The following is a 26,290-nucleotide window of genomic DNA, read 5'->3' on the forward strand; positions in this document are numbered from 1 at the left end:
AAAATGCAAAATACATGTTAAAGTTGAAGTATTGTTAAATTGTATGAATCCAGGATTCCGTGGCCAGCCACTCATGTGTCTAAGTTGTCATGAGGATGGATTGGCCAGCTCTGATTTAGTGTTATTTGACAGATGGACAGTAAAGTCCACATTCACATTATCAAGGTCTGAGTTTGCTTTAAAAAAGACTTGGCTGTAGAACTGTGATGAACAATCTGTTTCATTAGTAGGACCTCACATGCAGCTCCTGGACTTCTTTAAGCTATTGCATATTGTGTTTGGCAGGACTTCAGTCCTTACTTTATTGAATTTACATTTATTGAGGCATATTCTCATCTACAGAAATGTTTCATTATTAAAATGTATTCAAATACATATTCCACATGCTCATGGCGCCACACAGTTGAACATCACTGTAAGAGAGTTACCTCACCGGTCATAAGTCAGGCAGCTCTGACATTAAGAATATGGTCTTGTCAACATGACAGGGAGGAGTCAGTTCTGACATTAGTAATGTTAGTGAGTAGTTCTTTGGTTTTTGCTTCTTTTGGGCAGAGCTTCCACAGCATAAGTCATCTTTAATTTTGCTGAAAGAAAGTAAGATTATATTCTTTTCCGTACCTTGGGTGAGTTACGTACACCCACCGGCCACTTTATTAGATACACCTGTTCAATTGCTTGGTAACACAAATTGCTAATCAGCCAATCACATGGCAGCAGCTCATGGCATTTAGGCATCTAGATGTGGTGTAGACGACTTGCTGAAGTTCAAATCGAGCATCAGAATGGGGAAGAAAGGAGATTTTAAGTGACTTTGAACTTGGCATGCTTGTTGGTGCCAGAAGGGCTTGGTTTAAGTATTTCAAAAACTTCTGATCCACTGGATTTTCACACACAACGATCTCTAGGGTTTACGAGAATTGTCCAAAAAAGAGAAAATATGCAGTGAACAGCAGTTGTGTGGACCAAAATGCCTTGCTGATGTCAAAGGTCAGAGAAGAATAAGCAGAATGGTTCAAGATGATAGAAAGACAACAGTAATATGGACCACAATGTCTGAGGAATGTTTCCAACACCTTTTTGAATCTATGCCAAGAAGAATTAAGGCAGTTCTGAAGACAAAAGGAGGTCCAACACAGTACTAGCAAGATGTACCTAATAAAGTGTCCGGTGAGTGTGTTTTGTCCACCTAGAATTGACATTTGTGTTATGGGTAGACATTGGTAGGCACAGTTACTTGTTGGATTCTCGTATTGCTCAGTCATTTCAGTGAAAAATCTGCTTGATGGAATTATTGGATTTGTGTTCTCACTCTTTGTGACATGCAGTCTTTGTATACTCATAGATGTAAGTTGGTCGTTGCTCAGTATGGCCAGTATTGGTCCAATCAGCAAATGACTTATTGTCTCTGGGAACAGTGCGACTTCTGCAGACATCTAATGGACCTATCTCAGGAGGAAAATTGGTTATGCTGAGTTTGGATGGAGGTATCTGGCTGATACAAAAACCTGCAAGAATGGCCTAACTCAGAATGTTTATGGAAAGATTGTTTGGTGAGATCTGACATCTTAGATTCCAACTGACATCTTATATTCATGGTTAGTTTTACTTAATGCAGTTTCCTTCCTTGTTGTTTACGAATACATAATAAAGGAATGGTCCAGTGAGACGAGTAAATACACTCTTGAGATGGGAGTTGGGTGAACTGTGGAATGCATGTGCACATATGTCCCTGCTGCATTCTCCAATAGATTTTAAACACAGGGTGGATATATCCTCATATATAGCCTTCCACTGTAAATAGAAATCTCTGTCTTGGGTACACTGACCCTATAAAATAATACAGTCACTTGTGTATTTTTTTTTTTTTTTTTAGTTTTGCACATTTAAAATTACTGTTTTGTGTATTTAAGCAAATCAATTTATTGCTTTTTTGCTGGCCTAAGTATTGCCATGCCTTAGACATAAAAGGGTACTGACAAGAGAGAAGACTGTCTTTCACTTCTTCTCAAGGGCAGCTGACCTTCTCATCGCCAAAAAGGGGAGCCCCTTGCCAGCACATATGACTACAGACTATTACATTAATCTGTTTAGCCGCTGTACCAGCTGCTTGCATGTTTTTAATTATCTTATTAGATGAAATAACGTTGACCTATCAAATAAAAATCAAGGTGAGTTATTTTTTAACTTTCCGTTTTGCATGTTATTTTCCTAAATACTTTGTAATAGCTTGTCTACTATTATTGTAAAGAAAGCCATTGAAGTTGACATTTTATTTTGGCTCGTAAAGGAGCTGAATTTCTGAAGGGCAATTGCAATTTGCCAGAGATTAAAGTTTAATGCTATGTTTAAAACTATACTGTCCTCCTGGTTTAATACAAAAGATCCCTCCATGTAGCGTTATTAGGAGCTGAAGATAAAAGCAGCTGTTCCTGGTCTTGCCACCTGCATAAGAAGGAGATACCAAACAAGTGAAGCTTCAAGAACTACTGTGTTTATATTGTAGATTCCAGTGAATCCACAATTTTATATAACCCCTGGACTAAATGTGTTAATGGGTTTAATATCCATAGGATGTATCAATACCCTGGTATTACAGATCGATGGAAGAATTCATAAGAAACATGTTAAGGAGACAGTCGACTCAAACAGGAGAAACATGTTTTCGGATCTTTATAATGTCTAATTTCTACTAATGAAAAGTTCCTCCCCTATGTCCTCTTAAATAGAATATTTATCTCTCTCAATGCTACCTCCTATAACTCCTGTCCCTCCCCTGCTTGTGCATGAACAAGCACACCAGTTTCAGCTGCTGAAGAAACTTTAGATCTGATTATTTCCAGTTTCAGTCAAAGGAGATCAAAACCATGATATTAGCAGTTTTATTAATTCTTCATCCTTAAAGCTAAAATGTGGGCAAATACTTTAATGGGGCATTAGTTACATATCATTAATGTACCTCTAATGATGTGTGCCCAACTTGGTGGCTGTTGCTTCTTTCTTAAAAAATGTTTCTTACGCACAGCCTCTATTGGTAATGTTACTGCTGGAGTTTGTGCAGTGAAACTGACAGCCTATGCTGGAGCACAATGATTATAGAAGGTTGCTCACTTTGCAGCTCATCAATTCATAAAACTTCTTGTATTCTTTTCAAAGAATACAGGGCATTTTGTGGTTTGACAAGGGGAGAATGTGACATTCATATGCCCCTTGTCCAATCACAGCACAGAATGCCTTGTATGCTTTGAATAGAGAAGGAGCTGCACAGTGCTCGACCCGCTTTGATTACTGTGCTCCAACCCTGACTGTCAGTTTCAGTGGCAGAACTTCAGTGGTGATATCACCATCAAAGGCTGCATATAAGTAATTTTTTAAGAAAGGTGTAGCATCCACCAGTGGGGCACAAATCATTAAAAGTACCTCTTAGTACCTAGTTATTTCCCCATTAAATGAATTCATCTTCCAATTGTTGATCAGGAGGAAACTGCTTATAAATTTCAGGGCAGGCTTGCTGCAGCTGTGATGTCTGACTGTGACACTCTCACACTGCCCTACCCACACTGCTATACTCCGTTTGCAGCTTTTGCCTGAGAAAGAGGATGTGTATGCAGGTGATTGGAAATACAGCAGCCGGTAGATCCATCACGGCTGCAATGATGCCATTTTCTTCCTATCTCTCTCCAATCTATCTGCTCCCCTCTGTTCTTTCAGGAGCTTCACACACGCTCAGCTGATTTCATGTCCAGTTAGTACTGAGGGACAACTGAACCCTGATGCAAGGGGACACTCTGCTGGATTCTAAAGTAAGGGACCGCTCTGCCAGATTCTGATATAAGGGGGCACTCTGCTGGTTTCTGATGTAATAGGGCAGTCCGTTGGATTCTGGTGTAAGGGGGCACTCTGCTGTATTTTGATGTAAGGGGACACTCTGCTGGTTTCTGATGTTATGGGGCAGTCTGTTGGATTCTGATGTAAGGGGGCACTCTGCTGGTTTTTGATGTAAGGGGGCACTCTGCTGGTTTTTGATGTAAGGGGGCACTCTGCTGGTTTCTGATGTAAGGGGGCACTCTGCTGGTTTCTGATGTAAGGGGGCACTCTGCTGGTTTCTGATGTAAGGGGGCACTCTGCTGGTTTCTGACATAATGGGGTGATCTGCTGGTTTCTGATGTAAGGGGGCACGCTTCTGGATTCTAATGTAAGGGGGCACACTGCTGGATGCTGATGTACAGAGGCACACTGCCAGGCTCTGATGTAAGGGGACACTGTGCCATGCTCTGATGTAAGGGGGCACTCTGCTGGTTTCTGATGTAAGGGGTCACTCTGGCGATTTCTGTTTAGGTGGGCACTCTGCCAGATTCTGATGTAGGGGGACACTCTTCTGGATTGTCATGTAAGGGGGTACTCTGCTGGGTTGTCATGTAAGAAGGGACTCTGCTGTAAGGTGGAACTCTGCAGACTCTGATGTAAGGTGGTGGGACAGTGTAAGGGAGGAAAGCTGGGACCTTGATGTAAGGGAGGATGTGAATGTGGTGTTCATCCTGACTGCTGCACTCCAGATGTTGTTTTGTACTTACTCCTGGTCCCTGCACTCTATACATCATGCCGCTCACAGACCTGACCAAGGCGTTTTTATTGTCTCAACAGTTGCTGGTTTTAATGTTTTCCATTAGGCTAGGTTCAGTAAGTACATTAGTCTTTTTTTTTTTTTTCAACCAGCAGATTACACATCAACAGAAAAAAAAAATTACCCAATTTCCCCATTCACATATTCTGATATGCTGATCAGTGTATTCTGAGAGCAGGGAGTCCCACTGTTTAGCTGGCCATAGATGAGTCAGTGGTTGAACAAAAAAGAAAAAATGACCTGATTCAAGTGTGTGTGGATGGTGGAATCTTCCCTGTTTAGCCTTTGTATTCTGACAGCAGGGAGACTCCCCCGCCATCAAAATACACTGGTCAGTGTTGCCGGCAATAGCCTGTGGCACTGATCGAGCAGGGAAAATCGGATATGGCAGTTGTACAGTAGCCGATTGGTAGATCAACTTTGTACAATCTCCCTGCACATACAGTTGTGTTAAGAAAAATAGCAGTGTGTTGAAAAAAGTGAATAAAGCTCAAAATCCTTCTAATAGCTTTTATTTCCATACACACAAATGCATTGGGAACACTACACATTCTATTCCAAATCAAATCATGAAGAAAAATATATCAAATTTGTGTTGTTCCTCTAAACAAAATATATCAAATTTTGTGTTGTTCCTCTAAAAAAAATGAAGAAAAGTGAATATTAGACTGTTCAAAAAATAGCAGTGTTTGTATTCTTCTTTACAAACTCAAACATTCACTATATAAACTGGAAAATGTTTGAAGATTTTGCTTTCCTTTGAATCATTTAATTAATATTTAGTTGTAGGATGATTGGACTACATTCCACAGTTCTTCTCTATTTCTTGGTTTTGCCTCAGAAACTGCATTTTTGATGTCACCCCACAAGTTTTCTATTGGATTAAGATCCGGGGATTGGGCTGGCCACTCCATAACGTCAATCTTGTTGGTCTGGAACCAAGATGTTGCACGTTTACTGGTGTGTTTGGGGTCGTTGTCTTGTTGGACCACCCATTTCAAGGGCATTTCCTCTTCAGCATAAGGCAGCATGACCTCTTCAAGTATTCTGATGTATTCAAACTGATCCATGATCCCTGGTATGCGATAAATAGGCCCAACACCGTAGTATGAGAAACATCCCCATATCATGATGCTTGCACAACCATGCTTCACTGTCTTCACAGTGTACTGTGGCTTGAATTCAGTGTTTGGAGGTCGTCTGACAAACTGTCTCCGGCCACTAGACCCAAAAAGAACAATCTTACTTTCATCAGTCCACAAAATGTTGCGGCATTTCTCTTTAGGCCAGTCAATGTGCTCTTTGGCAAATTGTAACCTCTTCAGCATGTCTTTTTTTCAACAGTGGGACTTTGCGGGGGCTTCTTGCAGATAGCTTGGCTTCATATAGGCGTCTTCTAATTGTAACAGTACTCACAGGTAACTTTAGACCTTCTTTGATCTTCCTGGAGCTGATTGTTGGCTGAATCCTTGCCATTTTGGCTATTCTATCCATTCGAATGGTAGTTTTTTGCTTTCTTCCACGTCTTTCAGGTTTTGGTTGCTATTTTAAAGCATTTGCGATCATTTTAGCTGAGCAGCCTATCATTTTCTGCACTTCTTTATATGTTTTCCACTCTCCAATCAACGTTTTAATCAAGGTTCGCTGTTCTTCTGAACAATGTGTGGAACGACCCATTTTCCTCAGAATTTCAGAGAGAAATGCACTGTAACCAGCATGTACAACATTTGCTGCCTTCCTTCCTTAAATAAGGGCAATAATTGCCACCTGTTTTTCAAATAATGAATGATCTCACAAATAGAACTCCACACTGCTATTATTTTGAACATGCCCCTTTCAATTAGTGATTCACTTACACAGAATCAGCAGCATGCATGTCATGACTGTTGGGTCTGTTGGATTTCTATTACTCTACTACACCTGCTAGTAAATTATTTGCCATGTAGAAATATCATTTCTACCAAAATCAGTGATTGATCAGGTTAGTGATGTCTGACTGCTATTATTTTGAACACAACTGTACCTAGATCAAAGTATGTCAGGTCCATGCTGAATTTCTGTCCATGTATGGCAGGCTTTAGAGTATAATAACGGAGTGGGGAGTCTGGGACCGTAGCAAGCAGCTGGGATAGCTTCACACAGAGAAAATCGAGGAACATTTATTCCCCAATCTGCTTTGTAACTAATGAACCCGGGAAGCAATGCTGGTTTTTTCACTTTTGGTTTCAGAGCAGTCATTCCCTGGCTGTAATGATCTGCATTTGGTTAGTAGATTTGTAGGGCAGGAGAGACATGGCCCTATATAGAGTACCTGTCACCTACCTGAAGCTATCATGGGCTGGAGAAACATGGCCCTATATAGAGTACCTGTCACCTGCCCGAAGCTATCATGGACTGGAGAGACATGGCCCTATATAGAGTACCTGTCACCTGCCCAAAGCTATCATGAGCTGGAGAGACATGGCCCTATATAGATTACCTGTCACCTGCCCGAAGCTATCATGAGCTGGAGAGACATGGTCCTATATAGAGTACCTGCCCGAAGCTATCATGAGCTGGAGACACATGGCCCTATATAGAGTACCTGTCACCTGCCCGAAGCTATCATGAGCTGGAGAGACGTGGCCCCATATAGAGTACCTGTCACCTGCCCGGAGCTATCATGAGCTGGAGAGACATGGCCCTATATAGAGTACCTGTCACCTGCCAGAAGCTATCATGAGCTGGAGAGACATGGCCCTATATAGAGTACCTGTCACCTGCCCGAAGCCATCATGAGCTGGAGAGACATGGACCTATATAGAGTACCTGTCTTCTGCCCGAAGCTATCATAAGCTGGAGAGACATGGCCCTATATAGAGTACCTGTCACCTGCCCGGAGCTATCATGAGCTGGAGAGACATGGCCCTATATAGAGTACCTGTCTTCTGCCCGAAGCTATCATAAGCTGGAGAGACATGGCCCTATATAGAGTACCTGTCTCCTGCCCGAAGCTATCATGGGCTTGTTAGCCCCTTGTGATAGCAATAGAGTTAAATGAAAATAAATGAGAAAGTGTAAACATAATTTAAATAAGTAAATAATAAAAAAATAAAAGCACCATCCTGCATACAGACAAATGCAAATGTGTGCAGAGGCCTGGCATGCATATGTAAACATCAGTTTCTTCACACATGAGATATCACTGTGAACATCGGAGGAGAGCAATAATGTTTGGACTATAATTCGTGAATAATTCTAAACTGATAACCTGTAAAAGCTTATAAACAATTTTAGGTACCATAGTTTGTCATTTCACAGGCATGCACAATTTTAAATCTTGACAGGTTTGGTATCTGTATACCAAACCTGTCATGCAATATCATCTTTTATATTTTACCAAAAGTTTGGTATTGTTTTGTGTTTTTTTTTTCTTAATTTTTTAGTTTTTTTTTTTTTTTTTTAATTGCATTTGCTAAACGACTGCAGACACATTGTGTGACATAAAAAAAATTGCAACAGTCACCATGTATTCTCCCTGTTTTCAGACAATAGATAATGTTTGGGGGTTCTAAGTAATTTTCTAGCAAAAAAATATGCTGATTTTAACGTGTGTGAATATTTCCAAGCTTGCCTTGGATAAGTGGTTACATTGATTTTACAGATTGTTCTAAATATATAAATTGGTTTGTTGCAAATATATAAATACTTTGTTGTACATTGTCTGTGTGTTGAATCACTTTAGCAGCATAATAAAAGCAGTAGTTTTAGCACTTTTATATTGTTGAAAAACATGTTATAGTAGCTGATCTACCTTTGATGATAATCATGGACTCATTTATGAAACATATGACTGAAAATTTAACGTGATCTAATGGCACCGTTCCCTTTTTGACTGCAGCAGCAGCAAAGTATACAGCTCCTATGTTATACCTCTTATTGGAAGAGTTAATAGTACTCCCTCTGAAAATATTCCTGCAAATTATCTCAACAATCACTTCATTCTGTTTCTAAACTGCTTCATTCCTTCCCATTTATCATCAGCTTAAGATATATATTAAAGGGCATTACACTTCAAGTATTTAGAGACAATTTAATAGCTCCAGACTGACTTAGATTACATTAAAGCTCAGACTTGGAGTACACTTAGCAATTCTTCAGATCAAATATTCTTTGCTTAATAAACAGTCATTCCCTGCTGGTGATCATTGTACCCTGTGGCTCTTCGCTATCAAAAGTGCCCTTTGCTCATTAATGATGCATACGTTAGAAAAAGTGGTGATTGTTCTTGGTAAAAATCCCTCTTTGTATTTGAAAAATAAAATAATGAACTTTGTGAAGTGAATTTGTGTAATAATATGGAGATAACAGAGTTTGGTTTTTCACCCCTTGTGATAATTCGCACTGATGCTGTACCAAAACCAGAAGATACAACTCTAGTTTTATTAAAAGTGTGTTCTTCACGTTGTTTTGTTCTCACTTTCTCTGATTCAGTTAAAGACTTTCTCTCCGCAGATTGAAAATAAAAAAAAAAAAAAAAATGAGATTCTGTCCATGGGGAATTAGCAAAGTTGGATACCCAAGAGAATCGATCTAGCTAACAGGATCTCCTTATGATGAGAAAAGTCACTGCCCTCTTAGAAGCCATTATTGTGAGAGTCTGACAGATATACCAAGTGTGCTGCACTTGACATACCAGCAAAGCCTAATGTAAATGAAAATGTAATGTAAATGAAATTATCACATTCCATAATCATTAGCTTTTTTTTTTTTTTTTTAGCTGCTGGTACACTGCTTTTAGTCTCAGATGACATTTGCACTATTTATAAATGTCTGGCAAGGTTCACATTGTATGTGATTTGCTTATCTTTGTTTACCTACCCTTGCAATGATCATTTGTTGGAAATAAAGATTTCCCATGTTGGTGGACTTTATGGACACCATACACACTTTTGCTGCCAGGCGTAAAGTGTCATTAAACCCACATCATTAAAAACTATCAATAAATGCTGTATTACATGCTGTTCTACATGCTGTTTATACTCACTCACTTTGGGATTATTTTTCTGTATTCTGCAAAAAAAAACCTAGTTGATCCTTCTGTGCTCTATCTCCCCCTCCTGTCCATGTCCCCAATGCAACTGGGCATTTTGCAGAGCAGTGTTGGCTGCTACTGCACATGCTCAGTTTTTTTGTGAGTTTCTATGCTGAGCAACCTCCTCATCACATCTGAGCAGTCCATGTGACTATAGAGTCACACATGTGGGTGTATACACAGTGGTAAATGACAGCCCACTCCCTTCCTCCTCTCCTATGCCTATTAATCAGCTAAACACTAAGGGGGTGGGATATTACATCTTGATTGACAGAGGCTTCACCTCCCTGTTATTCAAAGAAACAGGCTGGAGCGGCATTACACAGCCTGTGAATTGTATTCATTTGTATGATGATTTAACACAGTTTATTGATATTAATTATTTAATTTTTACTGTTTTTACTCAGTATCCCAAAGGGTTTTTTTTATTTCTATTTTATTGGTTTCAGTAGTTTTATCCTGATATTTATATATGGATGGAGAAATAAAATGCCAGTGTTTTCCACTGATCAAAGGTGTCCAATTTGTTTAAGTTCTGAAACCTAGGTTCAGAAACCTTACTGCTTGTATGGCCTTCCAAGTATTGTGTACCACTAAAAAAGTGGGATAGCATTGTTTAGTATGAAAATGCCCTGCTTCCAGTAGGGGGATTAGGGAATGGGGAGACAATTGAAAGGTAAACATCCTTTGAATTGGATCCTGTAAATTCAAAGTATTTACATAAACCTTAAAGTGGTATTAAATCAGAAGCAAGCATTTAATATATTGCAGCTTACAATTTGTTAGATGTGTTGGCTGTATTTGTGTTCTTTTTTTGTTTTGTTGTTTCTTTTTTCTATCTGGTGATCCAGTCAGTAAGTTTGTTGTTTTTCAAAATAATAAGCTCTCCAGCAGAATCCGTTACAGAAATGAGACAAATTATTTAACACTAGAGGGGGTGCTTACAATGATTAGCTTTTATTTATTCATGTATACCCTTTATCACAAAAGGAAAAAAACTGTTTGTTGTACCTGCATATAAAGTATTAGCTGGTGTTTGGCTTCAATTGGTTAGTGCATTTAAATCTGCTAGTACAGCTAACACTTCCCTCCCCCCCAGACTGCTAATGCTGCTGTCCAGAGGTGCACCCTGTGCTTATGAATCCAAAGTGGGGGCACTCTAATACAGGAGGTGTGTTACTGGCTAGATCAGAAGGTGAAAACAGAGGGAAAAAATCCTAAAAAAAGAAAACTAATGCAGCCACAACATCTAATGATTGGTAAGCTGCAATGTATTATTTTTTTTGTTATGAATTTAGTCTCACTTTAATATTTGACATACATGGCTTTTAGGTAGCCCTTTGTGTTATACTGCCTGGTATACCTCTTATAGTGTGTGTATACTATCTAACATGAATAGTGGTGCTAACAGTCACTATATATTTTCCATAGTTCTAGATTTTTTATTTCCTTACTAATATCCCTAACACTCTGCACTCCGTCCTACTGCTTATATCTGCTGGACTCCCAAAGCTCCTTTGCAGTGCTGGGAATTACTTTGAGAGCAGTATGGCATCTTGTAGGAGCACAAGACCATCTCCGACAGACAGACAGGTTTTGGTGACCATAACCAAAGAGAAGATACAAGAGGAAAATTCAACCCACCAGCTTCTCTTCAGATCTGAACATACAAAAAAACTCTTAACAAAATATAATATTTAGCCAGATATTTGTTACTGGTACTGTGACAGCCTTGCTTCAATAGCCTGCTTGTTAAAGTACGGGGAAATATACTGTTTTGTGATATCAAGAGCACAGAGCGAGAATGATGACTCACTTCTCGTTCACTCTAATAAGAGAAATTAAATACCCAACGCTGGTATTGAAATGTGAACAAATGTTGCTTGATAAAGATTGGAATTGTATGCTTGTAGGTGGAAAGTAAATAATATCCTTTAATGATAAGACTAAACTGGAGTGTGTTGCAAAACAACGACCAGAATTTCAAGTTACAGATGTTTCCACATTGACCATAGATAATGTAAAAATTAAATATTTAAAGTACAGTGTCTGTGGGGTTTTTTTTTTTTTAACATTAAAACAAAAAAAAAATAGAACAAGTATTTCAATCTATAAATTAAACATATAATTTGGTTCCAGCTCAGACTGGAACTCAGTGCAGAAAACCCGCATTCCATGGGTGTTTTCTGCACTGCATTCAAGGCGTGATGTGCCTCTGTTCTGCAGCGAGAGTCAGTGTAAAGTTAGCAACACCCCAAACGCTGATAGCATGTGCTCTGACATCATGTCGGTGACATTTCAGGGCTTGAAAAAGCCGCTCGCCAAATGCGAGGAGAAATTCCTCTGTGGCGAGCGGTGAGCACAGATGAAGCATGGAGTGACTGCACCTCCTGCGCTCCAAGCCTCATTGTGAAGCCGAGTTCTGGTTTACAACTTCTGTTTTCCGGCTGCTGCGGCACCGCCGCCGAGGGGACAAGTGCAGGAGAGGTCCGCTCTCCTGCGCTGAGAGGAGACACTCTCTCCACCGCCGCAGGGAGACATTAAGTACTGTATACAACATGTCCTATCACTATAATGGAGTACAGGGGAGCTCCGTTATAATGATATGACATGTATACAATAATCATTACTGTATACATATCACTGTCATACATACTGTCATATCACTATAATGGAGTACAGGGGAGCTGGGATATACATTACTGTGTACATGTCATATCACTATAATGGAGTACAGGTGAGCTGGGATATACATTACTGTATACATGTCATATTACTATAACGGAGTACAGGGGAGCCGGGATATACATTACTGTATACATGTCATATTACTATAACGGAGTACAGGGGAGCCAGGATATACATTACTGTATACATGTCATATCACTATAATGGAGTACAGGTGAGCTGGGATATACATTACTGTATACATGTCATATTACTATAACGGAGTACAGGGGAGCCAGGATATACATTACTGTATACATGTCATATCACTATAATGGAGTACAGGGGGGCTGGGATATACATTACTGTATACATGTCATATCACTATAATGGAGTACAGGGGAGCCGGGATATACATTACTGTATACATGTCATATCACTATAATGGAGTACAGGTGAGCCGGGATATACATTACTGTATACATGTCATATCACTATAATGGAGTACAGGGGAGCTGGGATATACATTACTGTATACATGTCATATCACTATAATGGAGTACAGGGGAGCTGGGATATACATTACTGTATACATGTCATATCACTATAATGGAGTACAGGGGGGCTGGGATATACATTACTGTATACATGTCATATCACTATAATGGAGTACAGGGGAGCTGGGATATACATTACTGTGTACAGTATTATATTTTGGACTATTCTAAAGAAAAATTTAATTTCATAAGCTTTAAGGGGGCGTGGTTGGGGGCGGGCCGGGGGTGGGGTTGGGGGCGGACCTGGGCAAGGTTGGGTGGGGCAACTGGTGGCGAGTAAGTTTTGTGACCGGCTAGTAGGTCTGGACTCAAAATTTTAACCCTAAATTTACCCTCTAGATTAAATTTTAATCTAGAGGGTACCTGATGTGGCACTATTGCCTTAGGTGTATTGACTTTGAGGCATTGCCATACACTCACTTTCATTCTAGGCATTGCAACTCAACGCTCTGGCCGTATGCAATAAATGTGCCCTGGCTATAGAGTGAGGGGCCCCAGTAGCTGGGTATGAATAGGTATGTTCCCCCTTGGCAACTACTAGGAGGTTTATTGCCAGTGGTGCATGCTGGGGAGAGCATCAATATTTGGGCCTGACCTTGTGGCACTCTCTTACCTTCTGACTTCAAACCAGAGGGATGTGCTGTTGGTTGTGTGACCTGTTTGGACTATAGCTCGTATGTGTCTTAACATGTGCTTGCTAATGGAGGCCTGGAAGAAGGAGGAAGCTGCCCAGCATTATGAACCAGGAATTAAGACTCTGGAAGAAGGAGCTTGATGGAGCTGGGTGAACGCTTACAGTGTTCTGAGCCTATAACCAGCCTTAGCAGTAAGATGCACGTGGAAGGGCAATGCACATCACAAGCAAAGGATTTCCCAGCAACACTTACTAGGCAGCCGGCAAAGCAACCAATTTGGCCCTAACAGTTTGCATTAAAAACAGAGGTTTTGTTTGCACACACTATTGCACATACATGCATAAGCCATAGTCCTGCGTCACCTTACAGTCTTGCCAATGTGGGCTTGAAGGTCTTTTACACTGTACAAGCTGGAAGGGGTTCTAGAGTATGTAAGTGTTGCCATGGGTATCTAAAGCTCTTAACTCTCCCTCTCTGTGTGTTTGGAGCTGTAAAATCATAAAGAGGCACTAAAGTAAATGTCGGCCTACCCTGCCATTGGGAGTCCCCCACACCCCTCCAGCTATCAGGAGGGTGCTGCTGTAACCATAGATCTCCTTTAAATACTTTCTGTTTTTAGAGCCTGGTCATGTCTGGCCACATGTCTGAAAATCTAAGTACCTGGTCATGTTATCACTGTTATAGTGAGAAACAGTGCTGAAATTTAGCTAATCTTCCCCTTCTACATTTTATTATAATATTATATTATTCTAGGATGTTTCTTTGTGTATATCTTATTTAGTTAGTATTAAAGTTTCATATTTTATTTATTCACATAAGAATATGTATAATACTGTATATATTATGAATGGATGTTCATTTTTATATACGTTATTTGATTTTTATATATGTTATTGGATTTTATTTTATTGTCCGCTTTACAGCAATGTTTGTGCCACTTTTATCACCAGGTTTTGATTAATGGGAAAAGTGCATTTCACCATACCTCCACATTAACATATGTGGATATCAGTTGTATAATGCCTGTATTCCTATTATACTATCCCGCACATGCGCAGTGATTGGCTTGTGACGGAATTTATAAAACGAAACTCTAATTTGCGAGTATATGCCTCATTCGGTACCGATATGGTCCGATTAAGTCTAACACATCCTTTCTTTTGTTTTTATATGTTATAATCTATTTCCCCTGGTGGTTTAGTGACATTCATTTGTGTTCTGAAAAATGGCGCCCGCGCATGCGAGATCCTATTGATCTTCAACAAAATGGCGCCTGATATGGAGACCTATCTCTTAGGCAAAATGGCGCACTCATAATGCGCGTGCGCCATTTACGATATTTAAGGAAGCTACTGTAGTCAGACGCTGAAGCTCACCCCCTTTGATGATGTGCGGTTAGCACAAAACGTGTCAGGAAAGGAGCTACAGCGTTGTGATGTCATGCCGCCGGCACCACGGAGGTCCCGGCGGCCATCTTCATATCCACCTCATGGTCAGTGTTGTTATTTTTCCTCATGTCACACTGCATTTAATAAATTCATTCCCCAAACGGTATCACGCTATTAGCCTCCTTTTCCTTTGGCCCTTGGTGAGCCATCCATTACCCATAGAGCCAGTTAAAGGAGAGACCGAGGATCACCAGCAGTATTAAGCGGAGGGAGGAATACCTGGCCAGACCAGATCCAAGTCTTTAGGAGTCATCAGCGGATCCAGTAGAGAAATTTGTCTCTAAATGCGCAGTTACACTGTGCATTTGATGAGTGCACAGCTTTCACTTTTTTTACTATCACGGCTTGGAAGAAGCACTCTAATGGAGAGGGAATTTCATCTCCCACGTTTTCACTAAGACTGCTATTTTGCACTGCTTGTCACTCTGTTAGTGACGGAATACATGTGATCACACAAGTCACTTGATTTATGCTCACTATATATTTGTATTGACTATATTGGCACTTTTGTCATTAGACACTTTGTGATATGGTTTATAATTATTATGATTTTAGAATTTAGCGCCGCATCTTTTATGTACTCAGAGATTGCATGACCAAGAGCCTAGGCTTCAAACATGCCATCACTGAAGGGAAACTTGTTTCAGCCCATGGGTTGCTCTTTCTAATCCTTAGCAACAAGAATGTTAACGTAGCTGATGATAGACTTTTAGTTTATTTGCTGTAGTGGAATATTTAAAGCAAAGAGAAATAAAATACCAAGAAAAATAAATAAAATTCTCTATTTACGGAATGTTCTTTCAATTGTCTAAGAGTAATGGGGATAAATCAACTATTGTTTTTGACCACATGGATGAGAAAATATGAAGGCTAGAGATGGCAATTTCTCTTGTCTTTTATCTGATCAAACTACATTTTAATTGTTAATGTGGTCCTCCATCAGTAAAAATTGTGCTGTATCTGTATAGTATTGTAACAATTAAAATTGGAAGTTTAAGTTTTACACATTGGCATGGCAATCAAACCAAAATTTTAAGGGCTTTCAAATTAAGTTCATTGACTGAGTTCTAATGATTTTTCAGAATTTCGTATGATCATTTGAGCAAAAATCTAACAGTTTATGGCCAGCTTTTTTTCTTAGACCAAGCTTTCAGATCATGATGGATCCAGTAAGCTCTGTTATCGAATGAAATCTCTTGCTGGTCAAACATGCCTTTATCAAGTTGACTTTCTGGAGTCAGTGACCTAAACTATGCCTGTTGCCACTAGAGCCTAACTTATTGAACTGCTAAAATTAATTTTTTATTTGAGTCAGTGGCTCTCCAAGTATTGAAACCAGGAGCAGGATAAGGTCCTATAGCCTGCGCCTTTAACAACAAGTCAGCAAATACACGTCACATTTTCCTGTCAAAATTGGTTTCATTTTCAAGAGACAATTTCAGCTTACCCATTCAGGGCAAAGTGACAGTGTTTGTGTAAAGCCCCCCCCCCCTCCCCTAACCACTTCACACTTACCTCTCCAGTGTTCCACCACTCCTTTTTTGACCACTACTGCAAAATACCTATAATGTGACCTCTTCTCATGATGCTTGGGTCTAGCTGCAAATTTCTAGGCCTGAGCATTGTCACAGGCCAAAGGGAGTGATGTCACCTCTGGCACAAGGTGTTTTGGTTGCAGCTGTGAAAAGAAGTAGAAGTGATGGAGGAGCACTGGGGAAGTAAGTATAAAGTGGAAAGAGGAGCATGGAGAAGATTTTACACAGATGATGACTTTGTCTTGAATGAAGAAGGTGATAGTGTATGTTTAGGTAAATTGAGTGAACTTGATTTACTTTTTGCCTGGATTTTAGCAGAAGCTATAAAGAAAACTAGAAAAGCTACAATTTCTAGGGAAATTGTGTGAAGTGTTCTCGCCTCCACCAGTAGTCTACAACTGGAGTGGGTGGAGTGGCTTGTCACTCTGCTGCCTGCTCACACACCTGGGTTCCTATGGCAACTCACTCTACAGCAAGGGTAGAGAAGAGCGGTTAAAAACAAACTGCTCCAACTTGCTCACTTCACTGACGGTTGCCATCTTCAAATGGTTGTAGTTTAAAAATTATAAATCTTACACTGAAGAGCTTTATATTGTGATAATCACAAGACCCAGACCTACATTTTGATGCATAGTATGTCTGTGAAATATTAAAAATGAAGGCACAGTTGCAGTTTAGAAATTGCCCTTCAAATGTGAGGTGGCTAGAGTGGAGTTTCAATGAATGTCAATGGGCGGCGTGAGTTGCAAACAAATGCTCATATTGTAAAAACTATCAGGACTATGGCTTAGCTGTGGGCATTTGTAGTGACAGCAGGGATAGCTGAACGTTTTGATATAAGATTTGTGTAGGTGGGCTTGAAAATGAGGGAGTGGTGGCAGTTTAGAAATCATGTCCTGATTTTTCAGCTCCCACTCTAGTTTTGAACATTCCGCCATTCATTCCTATGGGACCAATTTCACCACAAAATGCCGATATTTCGTGAACCATTCAGCGAAACGTTCCACAAAGTAATAGCACACCAATCGGGAACAATCCACATGTTTTGGTATATTACTGTCTATGTAGTGTAAAAACTGTGGGAGGAGTTAGGGTGGTAAATTTGGCTATAATAAAAAGAATATATACGTGAGATGACAGTAAGTGGTCTTGCCATGCAAGAACACTTAATAAAACAAAAGATGTTTAAATTATCAGTTGTCTATTTCTGACATATACCTGACAGATGTAAAATATGCAAAATACAGGGTCAGTACAACTTTTCCTAAAAATCAGCTGCTGCTCTGATGATGTTTTTGTAGCCATGACCTAACTTTACATATGCTGCTCAAAGAGAGTAAACTGTGTAACATGGTTGGAAGAAGTCATTGTGTTATCAATATTTTAGCCATCTGATGTTCCAGGATTTTAAGGAGCAGATGTCTAAACTGTTGATGGGGATAGATAAATTCTGAATGTATCATAGATCTGTTTGTGTGTTGATCTTTATGCATTCTTGTTGTTTGACTACAATAAAATGGTGCTACATTTATATGGTTACCAGTGCCGCTTCAATCATACTGTATAGACCAAGGTGACAGAAATGTATAGTATTTTTGTAGAAATTTTTTGTTATAATCCTACTAATATTTATGTGTATTATGTTCAGAACTGAAAAAAAGGTATATATTTTAGGTAGGTTAATATGCTATTGTAAGTTTGTTTGTTTGTTTTTTCTTGTGTTGAGCCTAATGAAAATAGTTGGGAACTCGCATATAACCCATAAACACACATCCACCCATGATTCCCTGAGCCCACCAGTATCCTAAGATGCCCTTGTGGCTACTTTGATTGGATTGCAGGCTAGACCTTTTATGCTACCAATGGCGATAGTTGTACAGATATAGATCTGAAATTTCAGGAGAGAGTTTTTGAAGCGCTGGGAGCTATTGTGATTAGAGATGAGCGAATCGAACTTGGCGAAGTGGAATTCGTTTCGAATATTAGGAAAAATTCGATTCGCATCGAATCCGAATTTTAGCAAACTTCGGATGCACGAATCAAATTTTTCCCTATCAGCCGGCAAAAGTGTCACTGCAGAGAGCTCCGCTATTTCTGACAGTTCTCTGACAGTTCTGACAGTTCATTTACAGCGGTTGAAACATTGTATCTATTTGTTTCCATTTAGGATACAGATGTTTTTATTCGGAAATAAATAGATACAATGTTTCAACCGCTGTAAATGTAAAGGAACTGTCAGAGAACTGTCAGAAATAGCGGCGCTCTCTGCAGATACACTTTTTGCTGTACTGGAATTCTTCTTCTTTTCATTCTTCTTCTTCTTTTCATTCTTCTTTTCATTCTTCTTCTTCTTTTCATTCTTCTTCTTCTTTTCATTCTTCTTTTCATTCTTCTTCTTCTTCTTTTCATTCTTCTTCTTCTTCTTCTTTTCATTCTTCTTCTTCTTCTTCTTTTCATTCTTCTTCTTTTCATTCTTCTTCTTTTCATTCTTCTTCTTTTCATTCTTCTTTTCATTCTTCTTCTTTTCATTCTTCTTTTCATTCTTCTCATTCTTCTTTTAATTCTTCTTTTCATTCTTCTTCTCATTCTTCTTTTCATTCTTCTTCTTCTTCTTTTCATTCTTCTTCTTCTTCTTTTCATTCTTCTTCTTCTTCTTTTCATTCTTCTTCTTCTTCTTTTCATCTTTTCATTCTTCTTTTCATTCTTCTCATTCTTCTTTTCATTCTTCTCATTCTTCTTTTCATTCTTCTCATTCTTCTTTTCATTCTTCTTCTCCTTCTTTTCATTCTTCTTCTCCTTCTTTTCATTCTTCTTCTTATTTTCATTCTTCTTCTTCTTTTCATTCTTCTTTTCATTCTTCTTCTTCTTTTCATTCTTCTTCTTCTTTTCATTCTTCTTCTTCTTCTTCTTCTTTTCATTCTTCTTCTTCTTTTCATTCTTCTTCTTCCTCTTCTTTTCATTCTTCTTTTCATTCTTCTTCTTCTTTTCATTCTTCTTCTTCTTCTTTTCATTCTTCTTCTTCTTCTTTTCATTCTTCTTTTCATTCTTCTTCTTCTTTTCATTCTTCTTTTCATTCTTCTTTTCATTCTTCTTTTCATTCTTCTTCTTCTTTTCATTCTTCTTTTCATTCTTCTTCTTCTTCTTTTCATTCTTCTTCTTTTCATTCTTCTCATTCTTCTTTTCATTCTTCTTTTCATTCTTCTTTTCATTCTTCTTTTCATTCTTTTTCTCATTCTTTTTCTCATTCTTCTTCTTCTTTTCATTCTTCTTCTTCTTTTCATTCTTTTCATTCTTCTCATTCTTCTTCTCATTCTTCTTTTCATTCTTCATCTTCTTCTCATTCTTCTTTTCATTCTTCTTCTTCTTTTCATTCTTCTTCTTCTTTTCATTCTTCTTTTCATTCTTCTTTTCATTCTTCTTCTTTTCATTTTTCTTTTCATTCTTCTTTTCATTCTTCTTTTCATTCTTCTTTTCTTTTCATTCTTCTTCTCATTCTTCTCATTCTTCTTTTCATTCTTCTCATTCTTCTTTTCATTCTTCTTCTTTTCATTCTTCTTCTTCTTCTTTTCATCTTTTCATTCTTCTTCTTCTTCTTTTCATTCTTCTTCTTCTTCTTTTCATTCTTCTTTTCATTCTTCTTCTTCGTCGTCGTGCCCCGTGACTGCCCAAATGAGTGAAGTGTGCGGTGATTCTAAGATCGACGGCACTCATCTGCATGTCATACTGACTGACAGTATTATTTCTCTTCCCCAGCAGACTCCAAGGGCATTTAAATTAAAGGTACAGTGTTCTGCACTAATATAAAGGCTCTCTGAAGCCTAGAAACCCTTTTAATAAGTTAAATTTGCGGCGAATAAATTCGCATCGAATCGAATTTCTCCCGCAAATTCGGCGAATCAGCCGAATCAAATTTTTGAATAATTCGCTCATCTCTAATTGTGATAACTGCAGTGGATGCGCTTATACAAAGTGGAGTGAAGGACTCAAACCACTTGCAGGGAGATCATTCAACAAGCTGGCAAAGCTTGTAAAGATGGATATTCAGGGGTTCCTAGTGCAGCAAAATGTCAAACTCCAACAGCTTTGATAGCGAATGCCCATGCTTTCTTGATTTTTGGGTTAGTGTCTGGTCATATTATTAGCTGTTCTCAAAAACATTATTCGGTAGAATTAAATGTTAATGTATAGGAAAGAAAAAACAATCCTATGTTTTATTAATTAAAAAAACCTTGAAAAGTGTTGAAACTCCTGGAAACCAAAGATAATCTGGAAACCCAAATTACATCTAAAATTGTACTGGTGAAGAAGGACACTAGTGGTTTCTTGTTTGTAAGTTTTTTTTTTTTTGTTGTTTTTTTTTTCTTCGAGTTCACGTTGGAAAGTGACCTCGATTTGTGCTTCTAATTGTACGCACACAAGTTTACAAGCATCAGCTAGTCAGGTCATTGCGTACCATTCTCCAGCTGATGATGTGTCATTCATGGCATGCGACAGAGAGACACAGAAGAGAAGCCAAGTCAAGTTCTTTTGTTCAAACTCTGTAAATGGTTTAGGACAATTAATTTCCAATCATTTCCCAGTAGAGCAGATTTACTTGTATATTAATGAGGCACAGGTGTTAGGCCCCTTGTGTCTGTAAGCCTGGGAGGCATATTTAGGTTGTTTATCTAGTCAGCCATAGGTATTGCAAGGTGCTCATGCTTGCCTTTTTTAACAGTTTATAGAGTGAGGACATTTTTTTATTTTTGATGCTTTTTTATTTAAATTTGCCTGCACCTGTTAAAAATTTAAACCTGCTCATGTAGAAATAAGTATGAGCCGTTCCGGTGGTAAATAGCGCTAACAGTTAAATAATGCCATCCTCTGTTATGTTTAACAGCCCGTCTGCTGTTAAGATAAAGAAGAAGGAGGGGGGGGGTTTAATTTAGGCAAACATTTTATCGAGGAGCTAATAGTTATTAGCTGGAGTTGCTCTCAATAATTCTGCCCGTTGCGTCTCTCTACAGCACACGAACGGAAATACGATCATGCCCGTATTAATATTCATTTTTCTTGTTTATTCACTGAACTGCAGTACCAACATTTTCGAGAAAATGGAATGGCCTCCATAGGCATTATGAATTTCAGTAGCTGGCATAATTATAGCGATCTACATATTCATTAAATCCTGAGAAGAAATGTGTCCAAAAAAGACAACCATGCGTTTTAAAACTGAGCTTGAATAAAATCAGTGTTAAAAAGTGCTACAAATTATTTTTTTTTTCGTATTATAACCACTCGTAAAATACAGCATGTTGCTGTCATATGTTACTTAAATATAATATATCCAAGTTTTTGTTTTTTTTTTACCTTCACAGCAAAGAGTGGGAAGAACTTTTTGTAAACAGCAATTATTTGGCAACGATACGTCTGAAAGGGATTAATGGGCAGCTGAGAAGCAGCAGGTTCCGGAGTGTTTGCTGGAAGGTAAGGAGAAAATATTTATTTATAGTTTGTGGTTTGCAGTGTATCAACATTTTACCTGATGTGCTCGAAGATTATTGGTGCAGTCATAGGATTTTCCAGGTGACTAAATCTACTGTTTCAGAAGCCATTATTAGTATGTGCAGGATTTTTTGATAATCACAGAACTGTTTTTATTATGATTTTTAGGGAACGGAAAAATATATATTTCTAAAATTGAAGGATCATATAAAAGGTGTACGATTTTTTTTTTCAATCCAAGCTTCAGGATTCCACAAACAACAAAATTGTTAATGCCTTGAGTGGCTTTCCTCTATAGCATTGGTGTCCAACTTTCAGCTCTTTGGCACTTGTGTGCCCTCATAGCCCTTGCATAAAGTAGTCTATTTTTTCCAAATTAAGATACTTACTTAGACCATTAAAGGAAAAGGATACTTTAGAGTGATTTCCAGTAGTACTTCTGTCTATCTGTGCTGCCCACTCCTTTACTTTGTTTTCCCCCCTCTTAAAGTGGTTCTCCAAGTCCCCCACTTATGTTTCCAGGAATTCAGTAATGTCCTCACCCGAGCCGATTCTTCAGTGTGCTTCGGGTCCCAGAGCCGGCATCTTACCTAAGGGAAACCAGCAGTGCAGCCTTGTGGAGGAGGATGCAAATAAGCAAAACTTTTTGGTGAAGTTCTGCTTTAATTTTTAAAATTGCTGTTCTTGAGATCAAATGTGGCACAAGTCGTTTGTAGAGAGGTTGGTGGTAGCACAAATATGGAAGGATAGATTTGTAAGTAGGGGGAGAGCAATGATCTCTAGAAATCTCATGTGATGTCTTTTCCAGTCTGACTGCCTCTGGAAGCATGTCTCTAGCCTTAAACAACTTATGTAGCATGTCCTCAATCTTTGACCATCTCCTGTAGCATGTCCACAGTCTTTGACCATCTCCTGTAGCATGTCCACAGTCTTTGACCATTTCCTGTAGCATGTCCACAGTCTTTGACCATCTCTTGTAGTATGTCCATAGTCTTTGACCATCCCCTGTTGCATGTCCACAGTCTCTGACCATCTCTTGCAGTATGCCCATAGTCTTTGATCATCTCCTATTCCATGTCAACAGTCTCTGGCAGATTTCTGTAGCATTACATTCAATGAATATTATATGTGGCCCTTTGGTGATGTCAAGGGCAATCCCTGAGGCCTCCTATATCAGGAAAGTTGACCACCTTTGCTCTACAGGATATCATATATTTTATAAGCTGCGATAGGACAGCTACAACTCTACTTAAAAGCTTTACATTTACATGCTTTAATAATGTAGAACATTAGCCTTACCCCAGGCTTCCCTGTTTAGTCACTTTTGTGTTATGCCAAACAGAAGGGGTTAAGCAGTCTTCTATTCTTTCATTCTGTCAGGAGTTTGTGCATCAGACTAGCCATAAACTACCTGAGATTGGCTGCAGTTCACAAACGCATAGCATCTCTGACACAAGTAAAACATAAAAAAATATATATTTCTGCCTAATATTCCTTAAACATGTATTGTGTAAAATGTTTCTTTTGCGAAAAGTACATAGATTTTATGGTGGCCCTTATAGAAGCTTTACTGGTGGGCTCTGGATATCTCTGCCTGATACTGCAACAGCCACTCCTTATATAGGGAAGTGGTATTGTTTAACCGTGTCTGCGTCTACGTATGTATGCATGCGTGAGCTATGACAGTTCTAACTCGTGATAAGAAAAGTATGATAATAAAAGCATTGAAGTAAAAACCTTTCCCAGATGAATCCAGTCCCCCTACCTGGATCAAAATTCAAATTTCAGTCCATGTATGGGCACCCTGATTGATCTATCAATCGACTTGTGTACAATTAGCCTGTCATTTTTTTTTAATAATCAGTGCTTCCGGCTATAACTGCCAACACTAATCATTGTGTTCTGCTGGCAGAGAAGGCTTCCCACCAGCAGAACACAATAGCACTACGGGAGGGATTCAGTCAGTCAATGTTGATGGGGGAATCAAGCAATTGATTGGTGGAAGAAAAGAAAACTGCATTACCTATGGCCTGCCTTAGAGTAGCTTCCATTGCTGACCTCTTTCTAAAATTTCCTGTAGCCTAGCTGTTATGTTGACCCTCTGTCTTCAATACTTCCTGATTCACTGACCTATAATGAGTATACATATGAGTAAAGTCGAAGTGAAGGCAGAGGTCCCTATTTTCATGCTTTTTTATTAGGTGCAATGGCGGTAAAGTATAAGGGTTACGCTCGTCCATTGCAACTGGCTGTTTGCTAATACAGAGTTAGTTAATCAGTGACACTTGGTTGCAGTCTGCACTAGTAGACAGAAAGGGCCTTCATGTAATGTGGTTGGAGTCTGCACTAGTAGGCAGAAATTGCCTTCATGCAATGCAATGAAACCCGTATCAACGTATAAAAATGCAACACGCATTATACTGTAAAATTATTTCTAAAGTAAACAGTCAGGCATTAAGAGAGACTGTTATTCTATTATTATGAAGGCTTTATATAGCGGCAGCCATTTGTGAAGTGCTTTACAATATAAAGGGAGACAGTACAATTATAATGCAGTTCAATAAAGAAGGAATAGGAGGGCCCTGCCTATGGAGCTTACAATCTACTCATACTTAGTTTTTTGTTGCCAAGAACAACTGCACTGGGTCTCATCCATACAATGCACTAATGCTTATATATTTAGTTAGTACTGGGTTTGGAGTTTTATGCAAAGAAAAATAATAGATTGATGTGAGTTGAATTACACATATGCAGTACAGCTAATTTATATGTCCTCCTTTAATGGATGCACGGAACTGCACTGAACTGCCTTTCAGTCTGTAAAACCAATGTAAGCATTAATTAAAAAAATATTTACTTTTAAAATAATGCCAGTACAGTACTGGCACCCCATTTATGGTACAGAGACCCCCATTTGGAAATTAGACACCCCAAGGTGATTTTGCCACAGCTTTTTGATGAAGAAATATGCTTGTATGGAGTGGGTTAAACGATGAAGCTAGGTAATAGTGCTCTAGATACAGCACATATAGGTCATATAAACAGGGAGAAGGTGGTCTATGGGTTAATGTACAGGTTATATACAGAAAGAGAATAGAGGTGAAGGGATTAATGTACAGGTGTAAAGATACAGATAGAAGATGAAGATAAAGGAGGTGAATGGGTTAAAATAAAGATCACATAGGGACAGTCTGGAGATCAGTTGCATGTGTGTAGGGGGGAGGTGAAAGGGTTTATGTGTACAGTGCTCAGGAACTAATGAATAAGTCATTTGTTGGCTCATAAATTTAATTACTACATTGTTTACATCTTTGATGGCTGTTATTGGTCTCTCTGTGACCAATCACAGCAATCCCAAGGTACAGAGCCTCTCGGATCAGTTCTGTGAACCATGCTAGTTGGGAAAGGCTTGGTTCATAGGCATTAATGGACAGAACAGCCACCAGGTGGTGCTTTATCCAGTGCATTTATAGGTGACACTGGGTAAATAACCTTCTACCATTTTTGCCATTTTTTATCATGATGGTAAAGTAGTTGGCCAGTTGTCATTGGAACAGGTATCCTGATCGGAAGATTTCCCCACACCTCCTGTTTCTGTGACAACTCTACGGGCCCATTCTCACAGCAATGGATAGCTGTCACACAATATACTGCAACAGCTTAGTGTCTGACAGCTGTCTATTCTGGTGGCTGTAAGCCAGCGGTAGGGAGTGGTGTGGCATGTGTTGAAGCTCATTACACAGCTCCCTTTGTTTTTGTAAGAACCTTATTTGCAGTGTACAAAAGTAACACATCATTCATGTCACTGTACAGCAGCGTGGTGCGTTTCACTGCTGTATAGTGACTTATGTTCCCGTTCAGTGCACTTAAAAAAAAAATGCAGCATGTCTGCATTTTATCACAGATCACTGCAGCACAACCTCTGGCTGCATTGCAGTGTTAATGGGACACACAGAAATCAATTGTTTTCTGTGTGTCCTAACTGTGACTGGTGTACTTCCAGCATAGAAAAACGCCAGTCACCGCACTATGTGTGAAATGGCCCTAAACGTTTGGATTGCCAATCGTTTTCCTTATTGAAGACAATGGTCCAGCAGTGAGGATGAATCTCTCCGCAGGAACACAGACAGTAAAAACCTTCCTCTTCTCCTCCTCCTTTACTCACTACCTAACTTTAAAAAGAAAATATTTTTGATATTTCATACACTTTAATTTTTTGTAATAGGGAAGTTTAAAATGTTTCATACTACTGTGGGAAATAAAGCT

At 38.9% G+C, this 26,290-nt stretch overlaps 1 protein-coding gene across 4 annotated transcripts in view; it reads left to right on the top strand.

The window, feature by feature from the left end:
• TBC1D5 (TBC1 domain family member 5) overlaps nt 1–26,290 on the top strand; it is a 766,435-nt gene that overhangs the window by 434,969 nt on the left and 305,176 nt on the right. For all 4 annotated transcript variants that reach the window (XM_089692221.1, XM_089692220.1, XM_089692223.1 and 1 more), the window contains exon 6: nt 21,898–22,006. In XM_089692221.1, the coding sequence (XP_089548347.1) occupies nt 21,898–22,006 (109 nt within the window). The remainder of the gene's footprint in view (nt 1–21,897; nt 22,007–26,290) is intronic.

This window comes from Staurois parvus, unplaced genomic scaffold (assembly GCF_062004578.1).
Source record: "Staurois parvus isolate SC_StPar_1 unplaced genomic scaffold, SC_StPar_1.0 ptg000579l, whole genome shotgun sequence".
In the NCBI taxonomy this organism is placed as follows: Eukaryota; Metazoa; Chordata; class Amphibia; order Anura; family Ranidae; genus Staurois; species Staurois parvus.